The following is a 27659-nucleotide window of genomic DNA, read 5'->3' as shown; positions in this document are numbered from 1 at the left end:
AACATTGTCAGATGAGGAAGCAGGTGTCAGCCGAAAGTGGAATGGAGTGGGTTGGTCACGTGGGTTTTGTTTGGTGATCAGGAAGATGATGAAAAAAAAAAGATATGGAAAGAAAAGAGATATGGAAAGAAAGGTGGTTTGATGTTTTGTATCTATATTATATATGTGTGTGTATATATATATATATATATATCAGAGGTAATGCTACCTGCCTAATTGAGAGAAGAAAAGTTGAATTTTTTTTTTTTATGATGTGGCGGGACTCGCGAGGTAAAAAGAAAAAAAAGAAAGCGGTTTTTGTTTGGCTTTCTTCACGGCCTTGTTTGTTTTTGGTCTTATGTATTTTGTGGTTGCGTGCTCTGAGTGTGAATAAAGAGATGATGTGGCGGGACCCAATTGCTTTTTGAAAAAATATTTGTGGTGAGAGTTGTTCGGTCGGTGGACAATTGCTTATATAGTATGTGTTATGCACCAGGTGAATTTACAGACTCAAAGAGAGACACAGAGAGAGTTTGAGGACAAAGAAGAGAGAAATTAGAGAATCAAAGAATGTGAGCAGAGGAGGTACAGAGAGGGCCGAGATTGAGGAGGTGTACGGTGAGAGGTCCAAGAGTTGCAGAGGAGCCCAAATTACCTTTTTAAAAAGGTTAAATTCTCCTTATTTAATCGCGCTCTGATTTGTTTGTTTTAAAATTCATTTTTATTTTCTTTTTTCTTTTCCTTCTTCTTCTTCTTATTCTTATTTTTTTTTTTTAAATAAAAATAAAAATTCCCACCGCCCCCTGAATTCAAATCGGCTCCGGCCCTGTCTACATTTATATTTTTACTTAAAAGACAATTTAATATTTAAAACTTATTGTTCTTTTCTCAAAAACTTCACAGTGAGGAATTATTCAAATGAAAAAGAACTACAAAGTGCAAAGAAGAAAAAATTTGTTCCAATAATTGAGACAAATTGTGAAAAAAAAAATATATATATATATATATATATGAAATGAAAATTTTATTAACAAGGGTGTTCTGGTAATTTTAAATTAGCACCACCGGAATCTTCTAGAGCTCATAATTTAAACGGGCCCTTGATCGGTCCATTGTTGATGCGTAAAGTCGACGAATGATTTTTCATGTGGCCCACTAATCAATGGCAATTCGAAAACTACCCCTAAATCTTCAGGTTTGGGAAACGTCAAATCATGGTGATCTAAGAAGGGTATTTTCGTAATTGATCAAACTCAGTGGTGGACGGCAAGTAGGTAGTGCTTCTCGTCAAAATAGTTTTGATTATTTAATTTTGAGAATGTTAATTGTTGTTTAATATACACACATGATTCACATGAAGCTTACAAATGTCACACCATTGTTGGCTACTACACATTCTTGACCTTGTAAATTTCACACCATTGTTGGCTAGTCCACACATTGTTTAATTAACCTTTTGGCTAGTACAATACCACACATTCTTGTCAATGCAATTTAATTATTGAAATAACGACAGAAATGCACGTGAAGTGTAATTCCTTTCTGTTTTATTGTTGGCCTTGATTAGTGTGAAAGTGTGAACATAATCTTCACCCTATTTGTTTAGTAGAGTTTTAAAAACACGTGAGCAAGAATTTAAACTAGTGAAGGAATTTTCGACCATAGTAGGACAAAAATTTCCAAAAATTAATAATAAATACAAAGACAATATCGATTAGTAATGATTTTTTTTTTTTTTTTTTGTTCAGTAGTTATTATTTTGTACAAAAGAACAATAATATTAGAAAAAAAGAATGAAGAAAAGCCCACAAATCCAACTAATTAAAACACACATATATTATAAACCAAGAGGGGCAGGGGTAATTTGGTTTGTTTAATTTATTTCCTTGTTACTGAGAACTTATATGACTTTGCTTGAGCTAAGATAATGACCACATTCTATAATACTGTCTTGGCTGCTAGAAAACCCTGATTGTAGAACACTATTTGATAAAATGCCACTAACACAGTCCACAACACCAAATTTGTTTTACAAGGAAAAACCTCAATGAGGTGTTAAAAAACTTTGGAGTTATGGAACCTCAGCCTTCTTCCACTACGAATGTTGCAAGAGTACACACACATGAATGTTGCAAGAGTACACACAACTGTTTCACTCTCTGCACGCATCTAAACTCACTATAGGATGCACTCAGCACTCCCCCTGTCCACAAGCACCCCTGCTTCGACCAATTACAACACTCTCACACGTCATAATAGAATGAAAACTATGAATACAAATAGTAGTCATATAAATTGTCATTTAACAAGTGACAAAAGTATTAGTATATATTTTTTTTGGAAAAAATTACAATAAGAATGAACCTAAATTTTGTTTCACAAGATTTGTGTTTCCAAGAGTGGTTAAAATGGTCTAAATTTAAATGAACCTAAATTTTGTTTCACAAGATTTGTGTTTCTAAGAGTGTGGTTAAAATGGTCTAAATTTAAATTTTTCTATAAGTTTCAAAGTACACAAGTCAAATTTATTGTTATACTCTCTATTTTGGAACTTGTATGTGTTTTGTAAAAAAAAATATCGACGGGGATCAATTGAAATTTTCAATGAATTTTAGGACCATAAGTTAAGTATTTTTTATGAATTAAATATTTTTGGGGGGTACTATAAAAAATTTTGAAAAACTTTGGGGGCCCATTGCCCATAGCGCACCCCTATCTCCACCCCTGATCTTGTATATATATGTATATGATTATTTTGTTTATTGAAGGAATTTATTGACATTTGGAATCATAATCTCTTATGCTATTTTTGATGTGCAAGAATAGAATGAAATGTCAATTCGAATCATTTCTTTGTTTGGTGTGCAATTTAAAGTGGGAATGGCCATTCCTTTGGAATGAAAATCCATTCATATAAATGAAAATCCATTCCACAACTAAACCTATGGAACGGCCATTCCATCCTCAAGTCATATTTTTTAAAAAATCAAGTTCTCAAAAACACACAAATGCTCTAAGTCCAAAAACCATCACCACCTTTCACCACAACCACCGTCGATTTTCACAATCACCACCACCTACATTACCTTCCACCACCGTCACTACCACTGCCACCATTATTGCCACCTTCAACCAACACACCACCGTCACCTCCAACCAACACACCATCGCCACGTCCACTACATTTAGCCACCGCCACCTCTACTATGGCCACCACCACCACCAGCGACTTCCATCATTTCCACCGCCTTCCACCATTACCACTTTCAACCACCGCCACCTCCACTGCCTTCCACCACCGTCATTGCCACCACCACCACCACCACCACCGTCATTATTACCACCACCACCACCGTCATTATTACCACCACTGTTGTCGCCTTCCACCACTTCCACCACCGTCACTATCACCGCCACCACCGTAGCTGCCTTCCACCACCATCACGCTGTCGCCTCCTCCACTACCTTCCACCACCACCTCTACCACTACCGCCACTGACTTCCATCACCACTACTACCTTCTACCACTGCCGCCTCCACCTCTACCAGCACCTCCATCGCCACTGCCACCAACTTCCATCACCACCACCCCTCTCCACTACCGCCATTGGCATCTCCACCTCCACCGCAATAGACTTCCATCACCACCACCACCGACGCCGCCACCTCCACCTCTACCTCTACCACTAATGCCTCCTCCACCACTGCCGTCATCGACTCTCATCACCACCACCATCACCTTCACTACTAGCGCCGCCACCTCTACTTCTACTGACACCGACTTCCATCACCACCGCCACCTTCCATCGCTGCCGTAGTCACCTCCACCGCCACCGCCACTGACTTTAATCACCACCGCCACCTACCACCGCTGCCGTCGTCACCTCCACCGCCACTGCCACTGACTTTAATCACCACCACCACCTTCCACCTCTACCGCCGTCACCTCCACCTCCACCACTACCACCATCGACTTCCATTACCACCACCACCTTCCACAACCGTCGCCACCTCCACCACCACATCCACTGCCATCTTCCACCACCACTGTCACCTTCACTGCCTTCCACCACCACCTACACCACTGTCGTCTTCCACCACCACCGCCACTACCTTCCACCGTCATCACCTACACCACATACCGGTGCCTTCCACCGTTACCACCACCGCGACCTCCACCTCCATCGCCACCACCATCAACCATCGCCACCATTTCTTAATGTTATTTTGTCAATTAAAATTATTTGTGACTAACAGGGGTATTTTGAAGAATTCAATTTAAAATTCATTACTTTCTAAATTTTACATTAGTCCATTCTTATAGATTTCATATTTGCAACCAAACAATAGAATGAGAATGACCATTCCATTCCATTCTCACTTGCATTCTATTTCATTCCTACACACCAAACGTTTAATTATTGCTCATGTAAGCTTGTATAAAATACATGTTCAAAGTAATGAAAGAGGGATGTGAGTTTGAAGCTCTTACTAAGATTATCTTTCATGATATCAGAGCCATAAATTGTATGACCTCCATTTTCTCTGGCTCTTAATTACTTGTTAATTGTGATTCCTTCTGCACGATAAAATCTGTTCAAAAGTCAGGTAGGGTCGTAGTACCAAACCTGTCACACATGATTTCCATCCAACTTGATTGCAATAACTATGAACTTTAGCCAGCTCAATTTCTACCCGTTCTTCGGAGCAAGAATTTGATTGGTTCTGTTGATGGAACTATTGTGATTTATATGCCCTGGCATAGCAAATTATTTAGATTAAAGTGACATAAGTTCCTGACGTTTCTGAAATATTTAGGTTTTATACAATTGGTGAATTCAATGTATTATGTTTCGATTCATTATAGAATTGATAGTATCCACTTGATTACAAGAGATATTTATATATGTATGTGATGGCGATCAATACATGAATATAAATAGTAATCATAAATGGTTCATAGTTGGTAATTATGGATGGGCTCATAATTAATTAAGACTTGAACTGGATCCGCGTTAGGTTGAGATATATTGCGAGAGCCGTCATATGCAATTACTTCCTATCACCGTCATGGCATTTGACTCTTAAGCATGAGAAAATTATAGACTCTTTTATTAATTAATAATTACTTTGATTTGCTCGGCGGATTCTTCGGGATCTTTAGACCGACACTTTGGGTAGTTATGTAATTAATAGTTAGAGGATCATATTTTCAATATTTGCATCATTGCTACTTGTATTTATTTTGTATTGATTATGGTTGATCACAAGTAAATTCGAAGAGCTTCGTATGTTTTTAGACAAAATGATTTATTATATATTTATTTATTTAAATTATTATTTTTGTCAAACAAATGTTTTATTGTGATCGAGTCAGAAATAATCAATGGTACCAAAATAAATATATTAATTAAGTAGTCGGATTGATGGCTTTATTTATCCGATAACTAATTATGTATAGAGGGATCAAAGTGCAATATTGACTTAGAGGTTATTTATTATTTAATTGGAGTTCAATTAATTTCTTTTAGTGGAGTAGAAATTAATTTATGAATTGATTAAATTGGGTCCATGGACCGGGCTAATTATTAATTCATTGTAGCCAATAAAATAATAAGCTCAAAGGATTCTCACTCATAACCCAACTTGATATTGGAATCATATTAGATTTGAGACATGTGAATTAGAGATTGAGAAGGATTAGTTATTTCCTTTTCTTTACCTTTATGTTGCCTATAAATATACATGGTCTATGTATATTTTAAGGGTGATTTTTAGTAGAAGAAAAAAGGAATATATTTTCTCTCTTTAGAAAATTAGGGTTTATGTTCTCATCTAATGGAGGTTCCCACAAGCCTAGTTTTCCAAGGTCATTCATGGAGGCTTATGAGTGATTCCTAAAGGCAAAACAATTACCAAAAAGATGGAGATCGAAGGAGAAGGCATCTTGCTAAGGGATCTACAATAAGTGAGAACATTCACTTTAGAAGAAAGATTTAAAGGTTTACTCAAACCTTTGATGTAAGTATTCAATCTAGTTTTATTAAATGAAACATCATATTTTATTTTTGTATAAAACTTGTCTCTATGTGATGAATCAAGATCTATGAATCAAAATCCCTCAAAAAGTTTTAAAACTAGCACGTTTCCCAATAGGAACAAGATCATGTCCAGATCGAACAGTTCACAAAGACTTAAGCGGCAAAGCAACTACCATAACTATGTAGAATGGCAACACCATGATCAAATCATTCCAAGTTAAATTAACACCTCTCAACTCCCCAATATTGTTAACAGTGGCTCGTTTAGGTACTTCTGGTGCTGTTTGTCTAACTTTAGAAAAGTGACATGCTTCGCAATCTCGTACTCGTATTCTTCAATTGAAAAATCAATTACAAAATAATTAAATGCGTGACCTCTTGATCTCAGATTTTATTGATAAAAGTGAGAAACTTGTTGAAGATGATGATTTATTATCATGAATACTGTTGGTTCTACATATTGAAGCAACTATTAATTTTGTGCAACCACCTTATACTCCTTTTTCAATAAAAGATCGTGTCGACTTATTGTTGAATGCTAAAATGAGCCTCAAGGAAATATATATATATATATATATATATATATATATATATATATATATATATATATATCTTTAACCAAAATTATCTGTCATGGCTTTTTACACTCAAAAAACTTAATAAAGCCAAATTGACGCTGGTAGAAGCTCGTGACATTATTCACCACGTGCAAGGGATTATGATTCCAAATATCAAGGAATTTCTTAAATTAAGAGAATGCTTAAATCAATGAATTCCTTAATTAAACAAAAGAATCATATATAAATATACACACACACACACACACACACAAGATAATATGAGTAGAAAATTTCTACTTACCATCGGCGTGGCGCAAAAATAAAATGACCAGTGTATTGTCAATTAAAATAAATAAAAAATAAAAATCTAAAATGCATTCAAAGTAAACTGTTCGGCTCGTGAAAATCCATGGTTCCACTTTCCAAGTGAATGAAAAGTAGGAGTGAGTTGCGGGCGTGCCAGGAACTGCAGTAGTTCCAAAGTAGAAATCTAAACGGTTATCCAGTTGGAAAGTTGTAGGGATCAGACGATTGTACGAAAGTCTGAAATGACCACCTTCGAAGGGTCTTTTTTGCCTTTGAACAAGGACTTCAAACTATTCTATGGCTAATGGAAATGAAGACGGTATTGAAATGCAAGTGCTGAAAATTAAAGCAATTTAAAGTGCAAGACTGGAAATTAGGATAATTGAGGTGCATGACTGGAAATTAGAGACATGGAAATGCAGTGCTAGGCTGGAAGTAGCAAAATAGTACTGGACTTAACTCAAGCATTATGAGAATTCATTGCTGAAATGAATGCTATATATAGCAAAGTGCTTGACTTAACTTAAAAGAATGTAAATTCATTGCTGGAATGGAAATACATGTACTAGCAAGGTGCTAGGTTTAGACATAGTGTAAACTCATTGTTGAAATGAGAGATGAAAGCAAAGATGCTTGTGTTGATAAACCTTTGAGTTGTGTTGCGTGCGTTGAGCAGGGCTTGCAAGTTAATCCTTAGTGCACTATTTATAGACCTCCTTGTATGCAATAATTGAGATGTTGCGACTTCAGCAACCTCCACTTGGCCTGGTCTGATACTACCAAGTGTCCCATGTGCTTGGCAATTCCTTTTATTTATGCCACCATCTTTTTCCTCCTATCTCTTGCTATATATTTCTTCTAATATCTTACTTGAACCATGTTCCTTTTCTCTTCTATGAACTTATATCGTGGGTAGTTTTAGAGTGGTCTTCCACTTGTCTTCTCCATAAACTGACACATGCCTCATGTCTTTTGTTCTCCTTTCTTTAAGCACGATTTTAGTGGCCTTGTCATCCAAATTATTCGACAACCACTTCAGTCGATGGTAGTAGTTACATGAGACACCACCACCTTCAACTGACGTACTCCATGTCCCCTTAATCGTGTAAATTAATCGTTTTTCCATCATAAATGTGCACATATATACATCCACGATACAACTTATCACCCATTCTCCTTCTTTTCTTACGACTTTAGACTCCACGACGCCATGAACCCCTGAATTTCAGTGTTCTTCTCATCGTGGGTTAGCATCCTCAACCCCTGTAACTTACCTTCTTCAGACTTTCCTCCCAATGACATCGTGGTTCCTGGACTCCGGTGGTTTTCTTTATCGTGGGTTGAATCCTCCCATGTTTCCTTAACTTTCTACAACTTTCCTCAAACAAACATTCCTACCTATTTTCATGGCCTCATGCTCTCTGGGTACAAACAACTTTTAAATCGTGGGTTTAATATATATATAAATATATTAAACCCACGTGTCTTGCAAAAATTGTAGCAACGAAGACTGACTAGGTTTAGACAAGCCACTGAAGTTTCCTAAAAAGAAGGAGAAAATATAGCCTCCACGTTCTCCTCTCTTGGCTTGGTCAATTTTGATTTTAAATGAAAAAATATCCATTTAATTGGTATCCCATAAAAATAGGATCTTCCAATAAAATCAACTTTAAAAGAATTAATCTGCCGTGGTAAGTTTAATAAAACTCACCACATGTTGTTAAACCATTGGTTGGTTGATATTTAACTCGAATATTCTTATGAGGTTGCACTCATTATAGTAACTCCATGCCACCTTCTTATACTTTTTAGGCCATTAAATCCAAAGTTGGTAAGTCCTACCAAGACTCACCACTTTCTTTTAATCAATAATTCCAGTGGTGGAATTTATCTTGACCAATCGTTCTTCTAATGAAACTACATAGTTTCAATGTCCCAAAAGAATATTTTTTGCCAGAATTACGATCCAACGTGGCGAGTTCCATTAGACCTCGCCATGTACCTCTTATGTATTGGTAAAACCAGGTCAATAATTCCATGTCACACCTTCCTCTGTTGGATAATTAGTGTATCAATCCAATATGGCAAGCTCGCTAAAACTCGTCATTTGTCATCTTTCTATTGAACAAAAATAATTGAGTAAACATTTGCCCCCCAAATTCCATGCCCTGTGGAACAATTTGATGACAAGGCATGAGATTTGAACCTTCGCCATCACGGCCCACTTGATCTTCAATATAACCATCATAATAATTCAACCTTCAACGTTTCATACAGCTGTTACACACCAATCTCCTTTGTCGTTAGTTAAAAAGATGCATCCCACAATATCGCACTACTTCCTTCTTTTTTGAATTTCAAAATTCCAACTAAACCCCTCTAAATATGCTCTTTGATTCATGGAAAACCAAAAAATAATCCTTAAAAGGAAAGCTCCTATGTAACACGTGGCTGCTCCCTCGGCCTTTTCTGCAACAACCCCATTAATTCCATATTCCATCAAGAGTCCTATCCATTTATGGTACTAGACTATCAGACTTCCCAATCCTTGTTATTTCCATTTTTTAAATTTGAAACTCTCCAGCTATCAACCCTCAAAAGGCGTTCTTGGACTCTTGGAAACTCAACGTAATCATTATATCCAATAAAATCTTCTGCGCATTATTCGGCTGGTTTTTCGATCTTTTCTGCGCCATTCTTTTCCGCTGCCAAACAAAGCACATTCTGTGTTTCCATAAAACTCTTACCCATCTATGGCACTAAACCATCTATCTTCCAAAATCTTTAAAAAACTTCCCTTTTAAATTTCGATAACCCCAACTACCAATCCTAGAAAAACGTATCTGAACTTTAATACCTCCCTCATCATTTCTATATATATATCTTCCATCCTCACCACTTAACCACAAAAAACCCTATTCTTCTCTCTTCTACTTTCTTCCTCTCCACCCAAAAAACCCTAAAGGAAAAGAAAACTCGAAGCCATAACCATCAAGTTCAAGTACTATTGAAGTCCTTAAACCCTACTAGGCTTTATCTTGAGCCTCTGGTTCATTTTAAAGACTCTTCAGTTGGACTGGGTCCAGCTTTTACTAACGTAGCTCCTTCTGAATTGGCCGAATTCTACCTTTCTGGTAAGTCTTCTCTCCCCTTTGATTCAGAATTTCCCCTCATTTCAAAGAAAGGAAAAAAAGTGAAGCCCTCTCTCAGCATAAAAATTTGGCCAACATACCGTTCATCTTGGTCTTCCTGGGTGATTCGTCTCTCCAAAGATGAAAAGATTTCCTCTCAATGGAAAAAATAGGGCATCTTTGACATCATTCAAATTAGTAAGTCTTCCATTACGCATGATCCAAATCTCCTTTTTCCCAGCTCTTTTCTTTTGGTCTTCAACCACCAATTCTCTCCACCTTAAATGTGGAATGATGTCCCTTACTTTGAGAGATATTTGTTGCATTACAGGTCTTAAACCCCATGGAGATGATGTAAGTGCCACCCTCTTCATTGAGCAATTCTTTTTCCCTACCAAAACCTTTGGAAGTAAGAAATTTATCTCCTCCCATCTTTCTTTCATCAAACACTGCAAGAAAACCGGCCCAGTTCAAGAAGATGAACACATTGCTTTCCTGATCTGTTGGCTTTCTGGCCATTTATTATGTGTTCCATCTGGCCAAGTAACAAAGGACTTTATTCAAGTAGCCGTTTCCTTAGCCAAAAATGGAGATTTGGCACTGGCTCCTCTCGTGTTCTCTCACTTATATAGAGGTCTACATGACCTACTTGCTTCAAAGTTTTCAATGTTTCAAGTCCCCTTCTGGTTATTCCAGATGTGGCTTAAAGTGTATTTCCAAAATAAAACTTAACCCCTAGCCACTCCAACTAGAAAATCTCTTCTGTGCCATTATTTAGCAACAGCAGATCCTTCTCCTTTCAGCTTTGCTGAAAACTTCGAATATTTCTACAATCAATGTGAGACTGGTGATGATGGGTTCTTTGATCCATTTACTGCCGTTGGTCGCATGCCATCATGGTTGGTTCCATCTCCTGGAGTGTCTACCAAAAAATATTCTGAAGATTGGAAAAATATTTGGGCTAGCTGTCTTCTCACCCGTGATCTCCATTATAGCACTGCCCAGCCCATTTTAAAAAATAGCTTTTGCGGTGTTGAGTTTTACAATCCAGGTCAACTGCCTAGGCAAATGGGTATTACCCAAATGATTCCGTTGCCACCCTATAAGTCCTATAACAGGTTCTTTAATCTTCAAGTAAGGCTTACCGATGCTGACCAATTTGTAGTAATTGATAAGGCTTATGCAGCGGAAAGAGCAGCTTTTAATTTCCAAGGCCATACTAGCAAGCCTCGGTCAACCAGTGAATTTGATGTATGGTGGTCAGCTTATATTTCCTTTACCCGGACAAAAAATCATAAGGCTGTCTCTGATTCCATACTGGTGTCTTTCAAACCCTTGTCTCCAGGTGAACATACATTTTACTATAAATTCTGTCTCTTCATCTTTTCCTTTAACTTCCATTAATCTTCTATATTATGAGATTTGGTAATTTTAGATGGAGAGGAAAAAATACTCGAGGAAAGTGAAGAAGATGAAGGTGGGGAGAAAACCACTGCAATAACTAGCAAAATTGAAGGTGTCACCAAAACTGGTGATGTAAGTATCGAAAGTCTTTCCTCAAGTGACAAACAAGAAAAGGAAGAAGAAGTTGAAGAAGAAATACTAGAAGAGGAGGAGGATGCTTTATACAAAGCAAAGAGAAAAGGAAAAACCTTTAAGGTACTTCAATATGGTTAGACTTAGTTTTTCTACATTCTGGATTTTACTTACATCTCCTTTTACAGGAACTGGCTATTGTCAAAAAAGAATTTTAGCCACAATTCTCCTCTCTGGATGAAGATTTCTCTGATGGTGAAGTCGGTATTTCCAAAGGCCAAACCGCTGCTCAACATTCTAGCAAAGCCCTCAAAGTGCATAACTGTAATACCCCTAATATTTAAAAGGATATAGTTGGAATTTAAATTAAATTTTCTTTGAATTTTGTTTTCATTTCTATTTTATTATTTGGAATTTGTGTTTTGTGTGAGTATTTGGCTATATGTTTAATTAGCATTGTTTTTGTGTTAAATTAATTGCTTATTTGTTTTAATTTAATTGGATGATTAATTGGTATTTTAAAGTAATTGATTATTTGTTTTAATTTAATTGATTGATTAATTGGTTTTAACTGACGTGTGTTATATATGGCTTATATGGTTTATAAATTAAGTTTAGGGTTTATGTGGTATGGCCGTCATATAATGAGTCATGGAAATTAGGATTAGGGTTTTAATGGACCCTATATATATATAAGTTATAGGTCTGGCAAGGGTTTTAAAAAAAAAAACAAACTATGTTCCCGTAACTAGAGAAAAAGAGAAACAGAGAGGCGGAGGGGTAAAACATGAAAGGAAAACTGGGGAAAGGCTTTCAGCAATGTAACTGAAGGTCGTATCAAGGAGGAAGGAATGGTTTACTGTGAGATTGAACTGGAGCAGTGATTAGAGGAATGAACAGTCTTGGAGAAGCTCTGAAACTTAGAGACGACGATGAAGATTTCAAACCGGAATCTTAAGGCAAGTTTCAATCTATTCCTCTCCTGTAAACTTGTGTTCTGTGTATCTTATATAGACTCCAGGAACGTAATTAAAATTTTAAAAATGGACTTTATGCATGCTAGATGTTTTTCTGTAATTTGTTCTGCGTTTTTTTTTAAGTTTAAACTTATTGTTGCATAAACTGTTCTGTTGCGAGTTTACTTTCTGTCGATTGATTTACACTGGAGTATGAGGTGTTCTAGGACTGTAAGAAACTTAAATAGAGTTCTAAAGATGCTACAAAGGGTTAGGGATAGGATGGGAAGCTTTGCCGGAAGCACAGAAGGCAACCGAACGAAGCAGAGATGAGTTTGGAGCAGAGGAGAAGGCTCAAAGTGAGAGAGAGAGGGCTCCAAATTGTGGGAGCCATCTCCCCCTTCTTAGAGCCGGCTCTAAGGGGTTAGGTAGCTGGCTCTGGGTAGAATAGAGCCTGCTCTTTTATTTTAGAGCAGGCTCCCTTGGTTAAGACACGTTTGGATGCATTTTGGAGCTGTTTGGGCACTGTTTGGGCTAAGTTTGAAATTCTAAATGGTTTTAGGGACTGGAATGAGAATTCTAAAAGTATTTTCAAGGGTTTTTAATTCCTCTAATTATATATTTTGGTTCATAGGGCAAATGGAATAAACAGTGTAAAAATAAGCGACTTTGTACGCTGCTAACGGATAGGAAGGACTAGTGCGCTAAGTTTTGTTTTAAAAATTTAACGGACTATTGCATGGAATCTAAATATGATATTATGCTATATTAGAACTCACCATGAATAATTTATCCTAATATGCTAAGGGTTTTCATAGTGTGGTAAGTAATGACGCACATTGTTGGCGATTGTAAAGTATCTAGTTGTGTAAATTTAATTTAGCAACTTAGATGACTGGAGGATGGTTCTAAAATCTATGTAAGATACAGAATAGGGTCATGTATTTATTAGACCTTATTTGTGCATAGGTTGGATTTTAATTAAGGAACTAATAAATTAGGTTCCATTAATTAAATGGAGATTGTTATTTTAATGGTTAAACTGTTCTTTATGTTTCAGCAACTATTGGTTAGTACTATGGATTTTTCTGAGTTATAGTTTGGCATTCTCAGCTTTATAATTGACTCTTACTATTGTTAATATTGTCAACTGCTGGACTGTACTATGGGTTAGTTGAAATTTAATTAAATGAATTAAATTATCAATGACATCGATGGATACTGGATCTTAACTTGATGAATTATTAAACTTTGTCTTATTAATTACATTGATGGATTCTGGATTGCAAGTTGATGAACTGTTTAAACTCTGTATATCAACTATTTAGATTACGTGGGTATGATTTGATGAACTATTGAAAATGTTGCATTATTCTAGGATTATTTGCATTATATGTACCGGTATGGGACGGTGACATATCAGGGATGGATTAGATCAAAAAAGCTAAGTCCTACCCCTTCATACATAAGGAATGGATTAACTAAAACAGTTAAATCCTACATGGATGCATGTCCTGTCAACTAAAACAGTTGAACGACATAATGGATATTTGTTTTATCTTTCTGCACTAGGAAGGAATTTATATATATATATTATGGTACCGTGATAGCTTGAGTCTCCTGATCACGGTTGGGTGTGTATATCGTAAAGGTTGAGTAGCTGGATATAGCTAATGTTCCCTAGTAGGTCTAAGTACTTGGCCGCTGGAAAGCGTGTTTTATATGTCACCTTCTACCCAGGCTGAACTATGTTATAGGTTAGTGAGCATCCTATAGTGTGTATTTATATATCTATGGACTATTGTAGATATTACCGAGTTATCTAGGATGTATTTGCATATCGGGTTTATGTACGGATTGTAGTAGATTGGAACTTGCATGTAGGCCTGACCCACTCCTATTTTTCAGGTATTCGCCAGTTCCAGCTTATAGTTTGATCGTGTTGATGCAGATACAGACACTCACTCTACCGGTTACATAGGATTTCGTTCCTATTATGGTTTTGGATTTTAATTCTGTAAATTTATCTAAAGATTTGTATTTAGGGGTCTACCAGGTGGATTCCCGAGTTGTACAGATTTAAATTATATTAAATTATTATTTAAGGTTTGAGGGTTTTCATATTAGTTTTCTTTCTGTTTATTGTTATTTAAATCTTACTTCAGTTTTATTCCTGCTTGTTTACATATTGATTGTTTGGTATCCCTCGGATCTGTGCTCGGACTTGATCACCCGTGGCTCTAGAAACGAGGGGTATCACAGTTGGTATCAGAGCTCTCCAGGTTCTAGTGTCCTTAAGAGTGTCTTTCATTAGAAGTTTTCCGCGTTGCGTCTCTTAAAAACTTAGAGCTATATCAGGATTCGTTGTACTCTGTTACGGTTCGTTAGGAAGAGCAGCTGATGTCAATTATATTCCATAATTATGGAATGGTTGACACTAGAAGGAGGATGGGGTCGAAGGCGACAGCGAATCCGACCCGACGAAGTAGAGGAGTACATTATCGAGTTCTCTATCAGAAGCAGAACTTGGGATTAAAGGTTTAGTTCCGGTTGGCGCTACTTTTCGAAGTATAAGCCAATGAGGGATATAGGAATGTGTTTTAGGTCGCCGTATAAAGGGACTAACACGATTTCAGTTGTTCTCATAAAGGAGACAACCAAGGAATAGGAGTCCAAAGAGGATTCTAGTGGAGGAGATTTCAACATACCCAAGAAAGAAGGTATTGAATGTTGAAAATCAAGGATCACGTGAAAGTGATCTTGTTCGCTAATAGTATAGTGAACAATACTCATAAAGTTGAGGTGGATAGCTAACCTTGTGTTTTACCTTTAAACGAGGTAGATAAAGGGAACTTTTTAGGGGTTTAGGAATCGGATGGAGTTCTTCTCAGAACGAAGCAAAGATTATATAGCACGTTCCGGGAAGTAGGGGGATTAGGTTTTGACGATCTAAGTTGCTTTATACAGCTACATTAGACAGTTTGTATTCTGTGTATAAGGAGGATGAAGGTTAAGCCTTTGGCATTTGCTGAGGCAAATGGAGTTTGTTTTGAGCTATATTTCGAGGTTGGATGATTACCTCCGAAACTGTAGAAAGGAGATTGTGAACCAATCGGGTAAAGTTGATTTCTAAAAGAGATTTTCTTTGCTAGGAGGAACGATGTTTTACGTAGGGGTTTATTGTGTTTTATTGTGTGTGCTTTATGTGTTTCTTTTTCGTCAAGTATTCAGGATTGGGAATATGGTTTAGTTGGGGACACAAGTGAGTGATCAGTTAACTACCATTTTAGAGGAATAGCGTTAATTACGCTAGGATTTTAGGTATGTGATCATAGGATTTGGTAAGTATATCTAACTTTAGCCAATCTAATGAACCTAGACATGCGTGGTTATAGTATGTGTTCAGGATGGGATAAGAAAACCAACAATTTAAGTCAAATGATATAGATTCATTTGATAAGCTGTAATGTCATGCTGGTTTATCGGAGGAACTGGCTTGGCTGAATATCTTCTAGGAAAATTTTAAATAGGTGTTGCTAAGTCAGTAGGAGGATTTTGGTACTGGTTTAAGTACTTGTTGGAATGACACCGACTGAGGATAGTAGACGGATTTACTAGTCATCAGTCAATTCTTAAACAAGAATTTTTTTTCATCAGGGAGTGTCATTAGGAGGGGGTGCTGGAGATGCATATCAAAGAGAAGGCAGAGCCACTCATTTACATAAATAATATGGAAATATATATATATTTTTTTTGGTTACCGTTCGCAACAAGTAGTTGTTGCTCGGAAATTGTTAACTATTTGGAGGATGAAAAGATTTCCATATACGGTTGCAGTTAGACGGGATGTCTAATAGACTCTTACTTGTGTTAGAAAAGTAAGATGTAAAGACTTGAAGATGAGACCGAACATCTAATATATGTCTCAAAGTCTGATGTCTGGTAAATAATCTAGATGGACCGTCAGAGATCATTATATCCTTACGGCCACTTCTCATGATAGAGCGGGACTGGCAGAGTAGTTTCTACGGATCTGGGTGAGAGATTTCTGATTCTACACAAGGGTCAGGATTCTGGTTGGGATATCGGTTGACTGATAAAATTAAATCAGCTTCACTTTGTCTATTTTGGGAACTAGTAAGATATCAGTTCCTACAAATGGCACGAATTACGAAATGGCTTGGATGGATAGATGTGGTGATTCACACTTTGCATTAAGCTTCATCTGGTGAAAGTAATAGGGAGGAGGATGATCTTATCAGCTGAGAAGGTAATTGAGTTTTAGCATATGGAAAATATTAACGCTTGTTATTACCAGGGAAAGTGAGGCGGTCAACTTAGAATATTTGAGCTGACCCCATAGGAAGTCGTACTTTACTCAGAGGAGTTTAAGGTACTGAAGAAGGCTTGGTAGATGTCTTACTGATTCCCGGATGGTCGGAGTGACTGAGATGTAAAATTCATAAATTTTACGGTGCAGTCAAATGGATAAGAGTTACAGCACGACTTACCAGATTCGTCTTGGTGAGACGGTACGAATAGAGACATGAACATCACTGTCTCAAAGTGTATCACCTGCTAACAAGGTGGAAAATTGAGGCTCGAATATCATTGGAGGTTTTAGCCACTTCCTATATCAACAGGGAAGTAGGACTAATCAGGAGGTAGATGGTTGGTAGAAAGTACCGACATTGTTTGGAATTTTAATTCCATATGGATTAAGAGTTGTGGATAAGCAAGTTCGATGGTGGACATCATTGTGAGTGGTGTTGTTTTGGCGTGTTATGTCAGTTCTACATTGCACTAATAACGGAGTTATAGTAGGTGGTTATCTCTTATAAAGATTAAACACTGCTATAGCAATGAAGTCTTTGAACGTGTTGGAGCAACAACTATGCTTCGCATCTCTAAATAGGAGATTTAATCGCACTATAATATTGGATCATGGCAAATATGCTTAGGATATATATCCTAGGTTGGCATGGGTCATTGAAAGCGTTACTTAGCTTTTCAGTTATTATCTGTGATGTTGTTGGTACAAGGGGGTTAGTGCGACAATGTTTGGGATTTTGGGATAGTATGTTGTACAGACCTCTCACTGGTTGGTCTGACGTGAAGCGAGGGTATATAATAAGACCTTGTCATCTTTAAGGATACATCGGAGAGACGTACTCTCTTTTGTAGGGGATTGCACGTGGTTTGAAGGCGGTAGTCGAATTTAGTAAATGGTTGAACTCGTGTCTTTGAGTTCCTATCTGGAAATGGTTGGTTGGGATGTCTTCCATATAGAAAGCAACGTGGTTTGTGGAGGAAAGTCAGTTTTACGTATTAAATTGACTTTTCATCAATTTTGTGTATCTATTTAGGCAATAGCCTATAGTTCAACATAACCAAAATGTTCAACGTTGCATGTGTAGGAATTTTATGTGTACTCTATGGCACTTAAAGGATTATGAACTTAGTGTCCTGATGTGAATATTGAGTAAGGATAATTTGTTGCGTAATACAACATAAGGATAGTTTTTGGTATTTATTAACTAATGGTACCATAAAATTTTCTCTAAGGATATGGAATTCAGTGGAGCCCGTACATAGCGGCAAAATCTACAACGGAATGGAACTGAATTTAAAATAAAAGAATTCAGAGATTCGTGAATTCCGAGGACGAAATTCCTTTTGTTAGGGGGGAAGAATGTAATACCCCTAATATTTAAAAGGATATAGTTGGAATTTAAATTAAATTTTCTTTGAATTTTGTTTTCATTTTTATTTAATTATTTGGATTTTGTGTTTTGTGTGAGTATTTGGCTATATGTTTAATTAGCATTGTTTTTGTGTTAAATTAATTGCTTATTTGTTTTAATTTAATTGGATGATTAATTGGTATTTTAAAGTAATTGATTATTTGTTTTAATTTAATTGATTGATTAATTGGTTTTAACTGACGTGTGTTATATATGGCTTATATGGTTTATAAATTAAGTTTAGGGTTTATGTGGTATGGCCGTCAAATAATGAGTCATGGAAATTAGGATTAGGGTTTTAATGGACCCTATATATATATAAGTTGTAGGTCTGGCAAGGGTTTTAAAAAAAAAACAATCTATGTTCCCGTAACTAGAGAAAAAGAGAAACAGAGAGGCGGAGGGGTAAAACATGAAAGGAAAACTGGGGAAAGGCTTTCAGCAATGTAACTGAAGGTCGTATCAAGGAGGAAGGAATGGTTTACTGTGAGATTGAACTGGAGCAGTGATTAGAGGAATGAACAGTCTTGGAGAAGCTCTGAAACTTAGAGACGACGATGAAGATTTCAAACCGGAATCTTAAGGCAAGTTTCAATCTATTCCTCTCCTGTAAACTTGTGTTCTGTGTATCTTATATAGACTCCAGGAACGTAATTAAACTTTTAAAAACGGACTCTATGCATGATAGATGTTTTTCTGTAATTTGTTCTGCGTTTTTTTTAAAGTTTAAACTTATTGTTGCATAAACTGTTCTGTTGCGAGTTTACTTTCTGTCGATTGATTTACACTGGAGTATGAGGGGTTCTAGGACTGTAAGAAACTTAAATAGAGTTCTAAAGATGCTACAAAGGTTTGGGGATAGGATGGGAAGCTTTGCCGGAAGCACAGAAGGCAACCGAACGAAGCAGAGATGAGTTTGGAGCAGAGGAGAAGGCTCAAAGTGAGAGAGAGAGGGCTCCAAATTGTGGGAGCCATCTCCCCCTTCTTAGAGCCGGCTCTAAGGGGTTAGGGAGCTGGCTCTGGGTAGAATATAGCCTGCTCTTTTATTTTAGAGCAGGCTCCCTTGGTTAAGACACGTTTGGATGCATTTTGGAGCTGTTTGGGCACTATTTGGGCTAAGTTTGAAATTCTAAATGGTTTTAGGGACTGGAATGAGAATTCTAAAAGTATTTTCAAGGGTTTTTAATTCCTCTAATTGTATATTTTGGTTCATAGGGCAAATGGAATAAACAGTGTAAAAATAAGCGACTTTGTACGCTGCTAACGGATAGGAAGGACTAGTGCCCTAAGTTTTGTTTTAAAAATTTAACGGACTATTGCATGGAATCTAAATATGATATTATGCTATATTAGAACTCACCATGAATAATTTATCCTAATATGCTAAGGGTTTTCACAGTGTGGGAGTTTTAAGTAATGACGCACATTGTTGGCGATTGTAAAGTATCTAGTTGTGTAAATTTAATTTAGCAACTTAGATGACTGGAGGATGGTTCTAAAATCTATGTAAGATACAGAATAGGGTCATGTATTTATTAGACCTTATTTGTGCATAGGTTGGATTTTAATTAAGGAACTAATAAATTAGGTTCCATTAATTAAATGGAGATTGTTATTTTAATGGTTAAACTGTTCTTTATGTTTTAGCAACTATTGGTTAGTACTGTAGATTTTTCTGAGTTATAGTTTGGCATTCTCAGCTTTATAATTGACTCTTACTATTGTTAATATTGTCAACTGCTGGACTGTACTATGGGTTAGTTGAAATTTAATTAAATGAATTAAATTGTCAATGATATCGATGGATACTGGATCTTAACTTGATGAATTATTAAACTTTGTCATGTTAATTACATGGATGGATTCTGGATTGCAAGTTGATGAATTGTTTAAACTCTGTATATCAACTATTTAGATTACGTGGGTATAATTTGATGAACTGTTGAAAATGTTGCATCATTCTATGATCATTTGCATTACATGTACCGGTATGGGACGGTGACATATCAGGAATGGATTAGATCAAAAAAGCTAAGTCCTGCCCCTTCATACATAAGGAATAGATTAACTAAAACAGTTAAATCCTACATTGATGCATATCCTGTCAACTAAAACAGTTGAACGACATAATAGATATTTGTTTTATCTTTCTGCACTAGGAAGGAATTTATATATATATTTATGGTACCGTGATACGAGCTTGAGTCTCCTGATCACGGTTAGGGTGCGTATATCGCAAAGGTTGAGTAGCTGGATATAGCTAATGTTCCCTGGTAGGTCTAGGTACTTGGCCGCTGGAAAGCGTGTTTTATATGTCACCTTCTACCCAGGCTGAATTATGTTATAGGCTAGTGAGCATCCTATAGTGTGTATTTATATATCTATGGACTATTGTAGATATTGCCGAGTTATCTAGGATGTATCTGCGTATCGGGTTTATGTACGGATTGTAGTAGATTGGAACTTGCATGTGGGCCTGACCCACTCCTATTTTTCAGGTATTCGCCAGTTCCAGCTTAGAGTTTGATCGTGTTAATGCAGATACAGACACTCACTCTACCGGTTACATAAGATTTCCTTCCTATTATGGTTTTGGATTTTAATTCTGTAAATTTATCTAAAGATTTGTATTTAGGGGTCCACCAAGTGGATTCCCAGGTTGTACGGATTTAAATTATATTAAATTATTATTTAAGGTTTGAGGGTTTTCATATTAGTTTTCTTTCTATTTATTGTTATTTAAATCTTACTTCAGTTTTATTCCTGCTTGTTTACATATTGATTGTTTGGTATCCCTCGGATCTGTGCTCGGACTTGATCACCCGTGGCTCTAGAAATGAGGGGTATCACAGTAACCCCTCTGGAAAGATTGTTAGAAAGGCAAAAAGAAAAATCATGCTTGATCTAGACAAAACAGAAGAGTTTGAACAGCCCAGAGACTCCCCGAAACATAAAAAATTAAAACCATCCAAAGAACTTGTTTTGGTAAGTCTCAATCTTTGTCCCTTTCCAGTTTCACCACCTTACGATGTTTGTAACTTTCTTCCAACTTAACCAACAATGCTCTTCTATGGGACACAACTTCATGAATATCCATCTGGACCAACAAATTGCACAAGGAGAAGATTTAGCCCTTCAAGCTTCGATCATGGAAAGTTTGACCAGCAAAAAAGAGTAAAGTCTGCCCATTCCAACTTCTACTACTAGAATATTTATTCCTTCTGGAACTGGTGGAACTTCTACGAGCCAAGTTCCTTCCATCCTAAAGGCAAGTCTTTATACTTTTAAACTTCGCCTCCTTTCTTTCTTTCTTTCTTTCTTTCTAATACAAACTTGTTCTCGCTTCAGGCCACTCCTTCTATGTCTACCTCAACCTCTTTCATGGTACAAAGAAAAGCCCTTCCAGCTTTGGCCAATCTTTACAAAGTAATCAGGGCCACCAAATCTTCAAGTACTTCTACCTCAAGTACCAGTGTCATCTTGCTCCCATGACCTTCAGATGATGCTATCATTGTTATACCCCTAATTTTAAGAGGATAGTCTCGGCATTTTAAGTTTTATTTTATTGCATTTTTATTTGTTTATGTGTTTGGTTGCCTGTTTATTTTAATTAATTGATTGTTTGTTTGTTTTAATTGAATTGTTTATTTCATTGTTAATTTAATTGTATTATATTTTTCTTTAACTGGATTAAAGTGTTATTGTAATTTAATTGTATTTTTATTTTCTTTAATTGGATTAAATTAGTTTTAATTGTTTAAATGGTTTACTAGTTTATTTAAATGAATTAATTTGATTAAATTAAAGGTATTAATTATAATGTGAACTTAGGGTTTTATTCTTTTTATGACTCACGTGTTAGCCGACTAGAAGTTTATTAGGCTTTCCGTCTTTGATTAACATTGGACCTAGGTTTTTATTTATGCCTATAAATATACTATTATAAGTCTGCATAAGGGTTGGAAAAACCCTATTCACGTACCAGAGATATAGAGAGAACCAGAGAGAGATTGTGAGAAAAACAGAGAGATTTCCGTTAGGGTTTTGGCTGTGGATTAAAGGACAGACCTAGGAGGAGGGAAGGTTGACCAGTAGGAGGTTGACAGAGAATGGACATCATCGAAAAACTTAGGAAGACAGTTGTTGCCCAAGTATTGACTCTAGAGGGGGGTGAATAGAGTTTATAGCAAATAATGGCCAATTTTCGGATTTGCAAATTCTACTTAACACCCTCTAACAATTATGCAATAATCAAGATATGGACATAAGCAATTAATAGCATAAATGTAAAGGAGATAAGGGAAGAGAGATTGCAAACATTCACACGGTAATTTTAGCGAGGTTCGGAAACTCCTACTCCTCAGCTCAAGACCCCTCTTGAGACTTCCCAATCCACTATGGCACCTCCTTACGGGTGGAGAGCAAACCTTTACACGAAACAACTCCTTGCTTCACTTTGCTAAGAGACAACCTCTCTTAGTCTTCCTTTGGGCACACCAACCCTTACAAATATGAAGCTAGCTTGCTTCTTCTTCCTTGGGCCACACCTGCCCTTACAAATTGAAGATCAAATTTGTTGCATACAAGTATATCTCTCAAAGATTGATATGCAAATCAAAGCTCACAACTTTCAGCTCACTCTAGAGTATATATATGAATAGATTGAAGCTCAAGACTCTATGAATGATGTGGGATGAGAGAGTATCATATGAATGAAGAACAAAAGCTCTTTGGATGCTATATAATGTTTCTCAATGGTAGCAACATTAAATCCCGAAGTCCCCTTACTCTATTTATAAAGTTTTAGCAGCTAATTCAAAATTAGAGCTGTTGTACACGCGGTTCAAGGCAAAATAGCCGTTCAGATTCAAATCTGGGCAAGTTCGGTCGACCAAAATGACACACTATTGTGTTTCGGTCGTCCAAAATGAAATGAGATCTGCTGAATGCCTTATTTCGGTAGGCCGAAATAAGTTAGCCTTGTGTTTCGGTCGACCGAAACACCTTCTTCCTTTGTTCTAAAACAATTTGTTAGAATCGGTCATCCGATTCATATTGCCTATGCATTTCGGTCTGCCGAAATGAAACTACTGCTTCATGAGTTGTGTTCTAAGTTAACAGATGAGACAGATTTACACAAGACATCTGCACAGACCTTATTTACATTGTAAACTTAAAGTAAATGGACATATAAATAATGTAAAAGACATTTACTTAAATCTTTTCAGTATTTATATGTCTTTTACAGTATTTATATGTCCATTTACTTTAAATTTACAATGTAAATAAGGAAATACCCCCCATTTGGATTCAATAAAAAATACTAGAAAATTAAAATCCAACTAAATCAAAATGTAAAAATTCAGTTTTAGTACAAATTTGGATTTCCGACTGTTTTGGTAAAAATGAATCCTTATGTAGACCAATGTAGACTTGGTCAAAAATTCTAATAAAATCAATTTAGGCTAGTTTAAGTATAAGGAGTTATTACCAGGAAAAATTATTTTGAAATAATCATTATTTCAAAAATCCATTTTTCATACTTGGCCAAAAACACAGTTTTTCATGATGCGCATTCTGGGATCCTAATGTCCGTTACCAACGCATGGTAATGAAAGCTTCTCATACCTTAATTGTTGACTAATATGGATTATATGATTGATGTGCATGGTCTTACCATTTCTAGCACAAATGATGATTTCTTTCAAAGCTTATGCAAGCTTGAACTAACTCACTTTTTAGTAATGACTTCATATGCAATTATATATGAATAAAGTGCATAATCTATTGCTAATGGATATAAGAGCATATGAATGATGATATGATATGCATGGTCCTATAGAGATGAGCTTCAAATGGATTCATAAATACTTTGACATTGAATCCTAAACACTCACCATCCTATCTACCCCTTTCTTCATGCTTTGTCCATAATCGTGTAGGCTTTTAGGTAGACTTGCTTTCTTCCTTTTTTGAGTTGCTTTCTTGCTCATTGTAGTCCAAGCTATCTCTAGATAGACTTTACATTTGCTTCTTTGCAACTTCATGTCTTCTTTGTATCCATTGCTTTCCTTGATGTGATCTTGAATAATGGAATACTTTGAATGATCTTTATAGTTTCATTTAGGTCATTCTATGAATATAAATAATCTATATAACACTCAATGTAAACATTAGTCCTTAAACATCATTAATGGTTTGTTATCATCAAAACCTCTAGATTGTCCTTGGATGGAGTCCTTAAGGCCAACAACGGCGACAAGGTTTTGATTCAAAATCTCCCGCAAGTTCTATTCTCTCTCTCTCCCCTTGACTTGTGTTATGTGCATACCTAGATGATCTCTAGGATTTTAATCGGATATTAATTAAATCTTGCATGCTTAATATATGTTAAATTGCTTATCTGTATGTGTTTAAATTTAGTCTGGAATTGTTCTTGCAAATTTTGGATTTCAATGTTTGATCTTAAAGCATGTTGAATCGGTAATTATTTTTATGATTCTTCTTAATGCTAACCATTTTAAATAAAGGACTGGGAGGATACTAAATATAAATTAGACTGTTAAAATCAATATTTATGAAGAATAGAAGGGTTAGAAAAGGCCGGAGACGAAGCAAACAAAGGGAAACGGTACAGGGCTCTCAGAGAAGGAGAGAGCCGGCTCTATGGAAGAGGGAGCCGACTCCCTCAAATGCAGAGCCGGCTCTAGGGGTTAGAGAGCTGGCTCCCACCCTTCTAGAGCCTGCTCCAAGGAGCATGGAGCCGGCTCCATGCTTGGACAGAGCCTGCGATCAAGTTTTGAGAGCAGGCTCTCTTATATACATGTGATTTGGAATTTTCTGGGCACTGTTTGGACGAGTTTGGTATTCTGGATTGTTTTGGGAAGTGTGCTGAGGGTTCTAAATGAATTTTATGGAATTCTAAAGTCTCATATTGCAAAATTTACACCGTTATGCTAATGGAATGAACAGTAGGAAAGTAGACAACTTTGCATGCTGTTAACGGATGGGAGGGATTTAATTGCTTAATTTTAATTTAGCAATTTAACGGACTATAGCATGATTACAAATCTTGTTTTAGACACATAGTAGGGTCATTTATTTATCAGACTTGATCTATGCGTACTCTGGATTCTAATTGCTGAATTAATAGACTATGTTCTGCAATTACATGGATTATTATTTTGGTTACTAATTGCTGAACTATTAAACTATGTTCTGCCAATTACATGTATTTATGTGCTAGATTTTAATTACTGAATTATTATATTAAATTTTGTCAATTACATGGAATCATATGCATTATATGCACCGGTATGGGACGGGGGCATATTAAGGATGGATTAGATCAAAATGCTAATTCCTACATATTTATACTTACGGAATGGATTAACTAAAACAGTTAAATCCTACATGGATTCATGTCTTGCCAACTAAAATAGTTGAACGACATACTAGATGGTTGTTTTATATTTCTATATTATGAAGGATTTATATATATATATATATATATATATATATATATATTTATGGTACCGCGATATGAGCTTGAGTCTCAGAGTCGAAGGTTAAGGTGCGTATATGACAGGTTAAGGTGTACCCTGTTAGGTATAGGTAATCATACCCACCTCTGGTGCGTTTTACATGTTGCCTTCTATTCAGGTTTAGACCCCCTTTGTAGTCTAGTGAGAGTCCTTTAGTGTGGATATATATATATATATATATATATATATATATATATATATATATATATATGGACTAGATAGATATTGTTGAGATATCTAGGATGTATCTGCCTATCGGGTCTCTATTTGGATTGTAGTTAGAATAGAACTTGTTCGTGGGCCTGACCCACTATTATTTTTCAGGTATCGGACGGGTCCAGTCTTAGAGCTTATTCATGCTGAGTAGAGACGGTCACTGATTCGTCCGATTGCATAGGACTACAATTAATATTTAGTTTGGATTTCCTTTTTAGTTTAGTTTATCTTCAGTTGGGTTTTCATTAGGGGTCCACTGGATGGATTCCCGAGTTGTATTTATGTTGGAGGTTTGGATGTACCAGAATACTTCTTATATATAAAAGTTATTATGAGGTTTTCATTATTAGATTATTGTTTTAGTTTTCTTTCAGCAATTTTATTTATTCTTATTTATCATAATTGTATTCTGTGTTCGATTATTGCCATTTGTTTTTTATATCCTCGGGTGTTCGGGCGTGGGCCTGGCTAACCCACATCTGGAAATCCAGGGGTATCATAATTGGTATCAGATCATTCCAGGTTCAAGTGTCCTTAGGAGTGTCTTTTGTTATAGGACTTCCGCGTTGCGTCTCTTAAAACTTAAAGCCGTATTAGGATTCGTTGTACTCTATTTACGGTTCGTTAGGAGGAGCTGATGTCAATTATATTCCATAGTTATGGAATGGTTGACACTAGAAGGAGGATGGGGTCCAAGGCGAAAGCGATACAGACCCAAAGGAGTAAAGGAGTACGTTATCGAGTTCTTTGCCAGAAGCAAAACTTGGGATCGAAGGTTTAGTTCCGGGGTTGGCATTACTTAGAAAGTATAAGCCAAGAAAGGATTAAGGTGTAGGTGTTAGGTCACCGCATATTGGGGCCAACACAACTTCAGTTGTTCTCAAAAACAAAAAAAAAAAAAAAAAAACAAGTGAAGAGTAGGAGTCCGAAGAGGATCCTAAGGGAGGAGATTTCAGCATATCCAAGAAAGAGGATACTAAATCTTGAAGATGAAGGATTGCATGAGGGTGATCTTATTCGCTAGTAGTATAATGAATGATATTAGTAGAGTTGGTGTGGATCAATCTACATATAGTTAAATTTTTCATATCATCTCTAAGAGAGTTATGTAAGAAGTACTCTTCTGGGGTTTGGGGATTTAATGGAGTTCTTATCAGAACGAAGAAATGATTTTATATCACGTTCCGAAGAGTATGGGGATTAGGTTGTGACGTTCTAAGTTGCTTAATAAAACCATGTTAGACGGTTCTGTGTATAAGGAGGATGAGGGTTAAGCCCTTTAGTATTTGCTTAGGCAAATGAATGTTGCTTTTAAGCTATGTTGAAATGATATGTTTCGCGGTTGGATGATTACCTACGAAACTATAAAAGGAACTTTTGTGAAATAATTTGGCAAGTTGAGTTCAAAGGAGGTTTTCTTTTCTAGAATGGACATGTCTTAAGTAAAATTATATTTCGTTTTAATGTGTGTATCATACGTGTTTCATTTTTCATTAATTAGTCCGGTTTGGAAATATGGTTTAGTTGGGGACACAAGTATGTGATCAGCCAACTAATGTTTTAAAAACATGGAGTAATAGCGCTATTTACGCTAGGATTGGGAGCATGAGGTCGTAGGATTTGGGAGATACATATAATTTTAGCCA

General features: G+C 36.3%; 1 protein-coding gene across 5 annotated transcripts; it reads left to right on the top strand.

Moving 5' to 3' along the window:
• Positions 1–270: 270 nt before the first annotated feature.
• LOC132311229 (uncharacterized) lies at positions 271–26362 on the top strand. Of its 5 annotated transcripts, XM_059809056.1 has the most exons (4): positions 6657–11362; positions 11453–11676; positions 11742–11877; positions 14418–14620. In XM_059809056.1, the coding sequence occupies exons 1-3, from the start codon at positions 10906–10908 to the stop codon at positions 11769–11771; spliced, it is 711 nt and encodes a 236-aa protein (XP_059665039.1). In that variant the 5' UTR covers positions 6657–10905; the 3' UTR covers positions 11772–11877; positions 14418–14620. The 5 variants fall into 5 exon arrangements, 1 of the variants encoding a protein (XP_059665039.1); XR_009482884.1 differs by lacking the exons at positions 6657–11362; positions 11453–11676; positions 11742–11877; positions 14418–14620 and adding exons at positions 271–1253; positions 26122–26362; XR_009482885.1 differs by lacking the exons at positions 6657–11362; positions 11453–11676; positions 11742–11877; positions 14418–14620 and adding exons at positions 271–1253; positions 20752–20962.
• Positions 26363–27659: the final 1297 nt, after the last annotated feature.

This window comes from Cornus florida, unplaced genomic scaffold (genome assembly GCF_030987335.1).
Source record: "Cornus florida cultivar Cherokee Brave unplaced genomic scaffold, ASM3098733v1 CherokeeBrave_3.0.0_Hap2_Chr06, whole genome shotgun sequence".
Classification (NCBI taxonomy): Eukaryota; Viridiplantae; Streptophyta; class Magnoliopsida; order Cornales; family Cornaceae; genus Cornus; species Cornus florida.
This window is presented reverse-complemented; position numbering and strand designations above follow the sequence as displayed.

Excerpts from the sequence above, each read along its gene's own strand:
- LOC132311229 (XM_059809056.1), top strand. The coding sequence starts at position 10,906 with ATGCCATCATGGTTGGTTCCATCTCCTGGAGTGTCTACCAAAAAATAT. Across the intron at positions 11,363-11,452 it reads TTTCAAACCCTTGTCTCCAG|ATGGAGAGGAAAAAATACTC; the intron begins GTGAACATACAT and ends TGGTAATTTTAG. Across the intron at positions 11,677-11,741 it reads GAAAAGGAAAAACCTTTAAG|GAACTGGCTATTGTCAAAAA; the intron begins GTACTTCAATAT and ends CTCCTTTTACAG.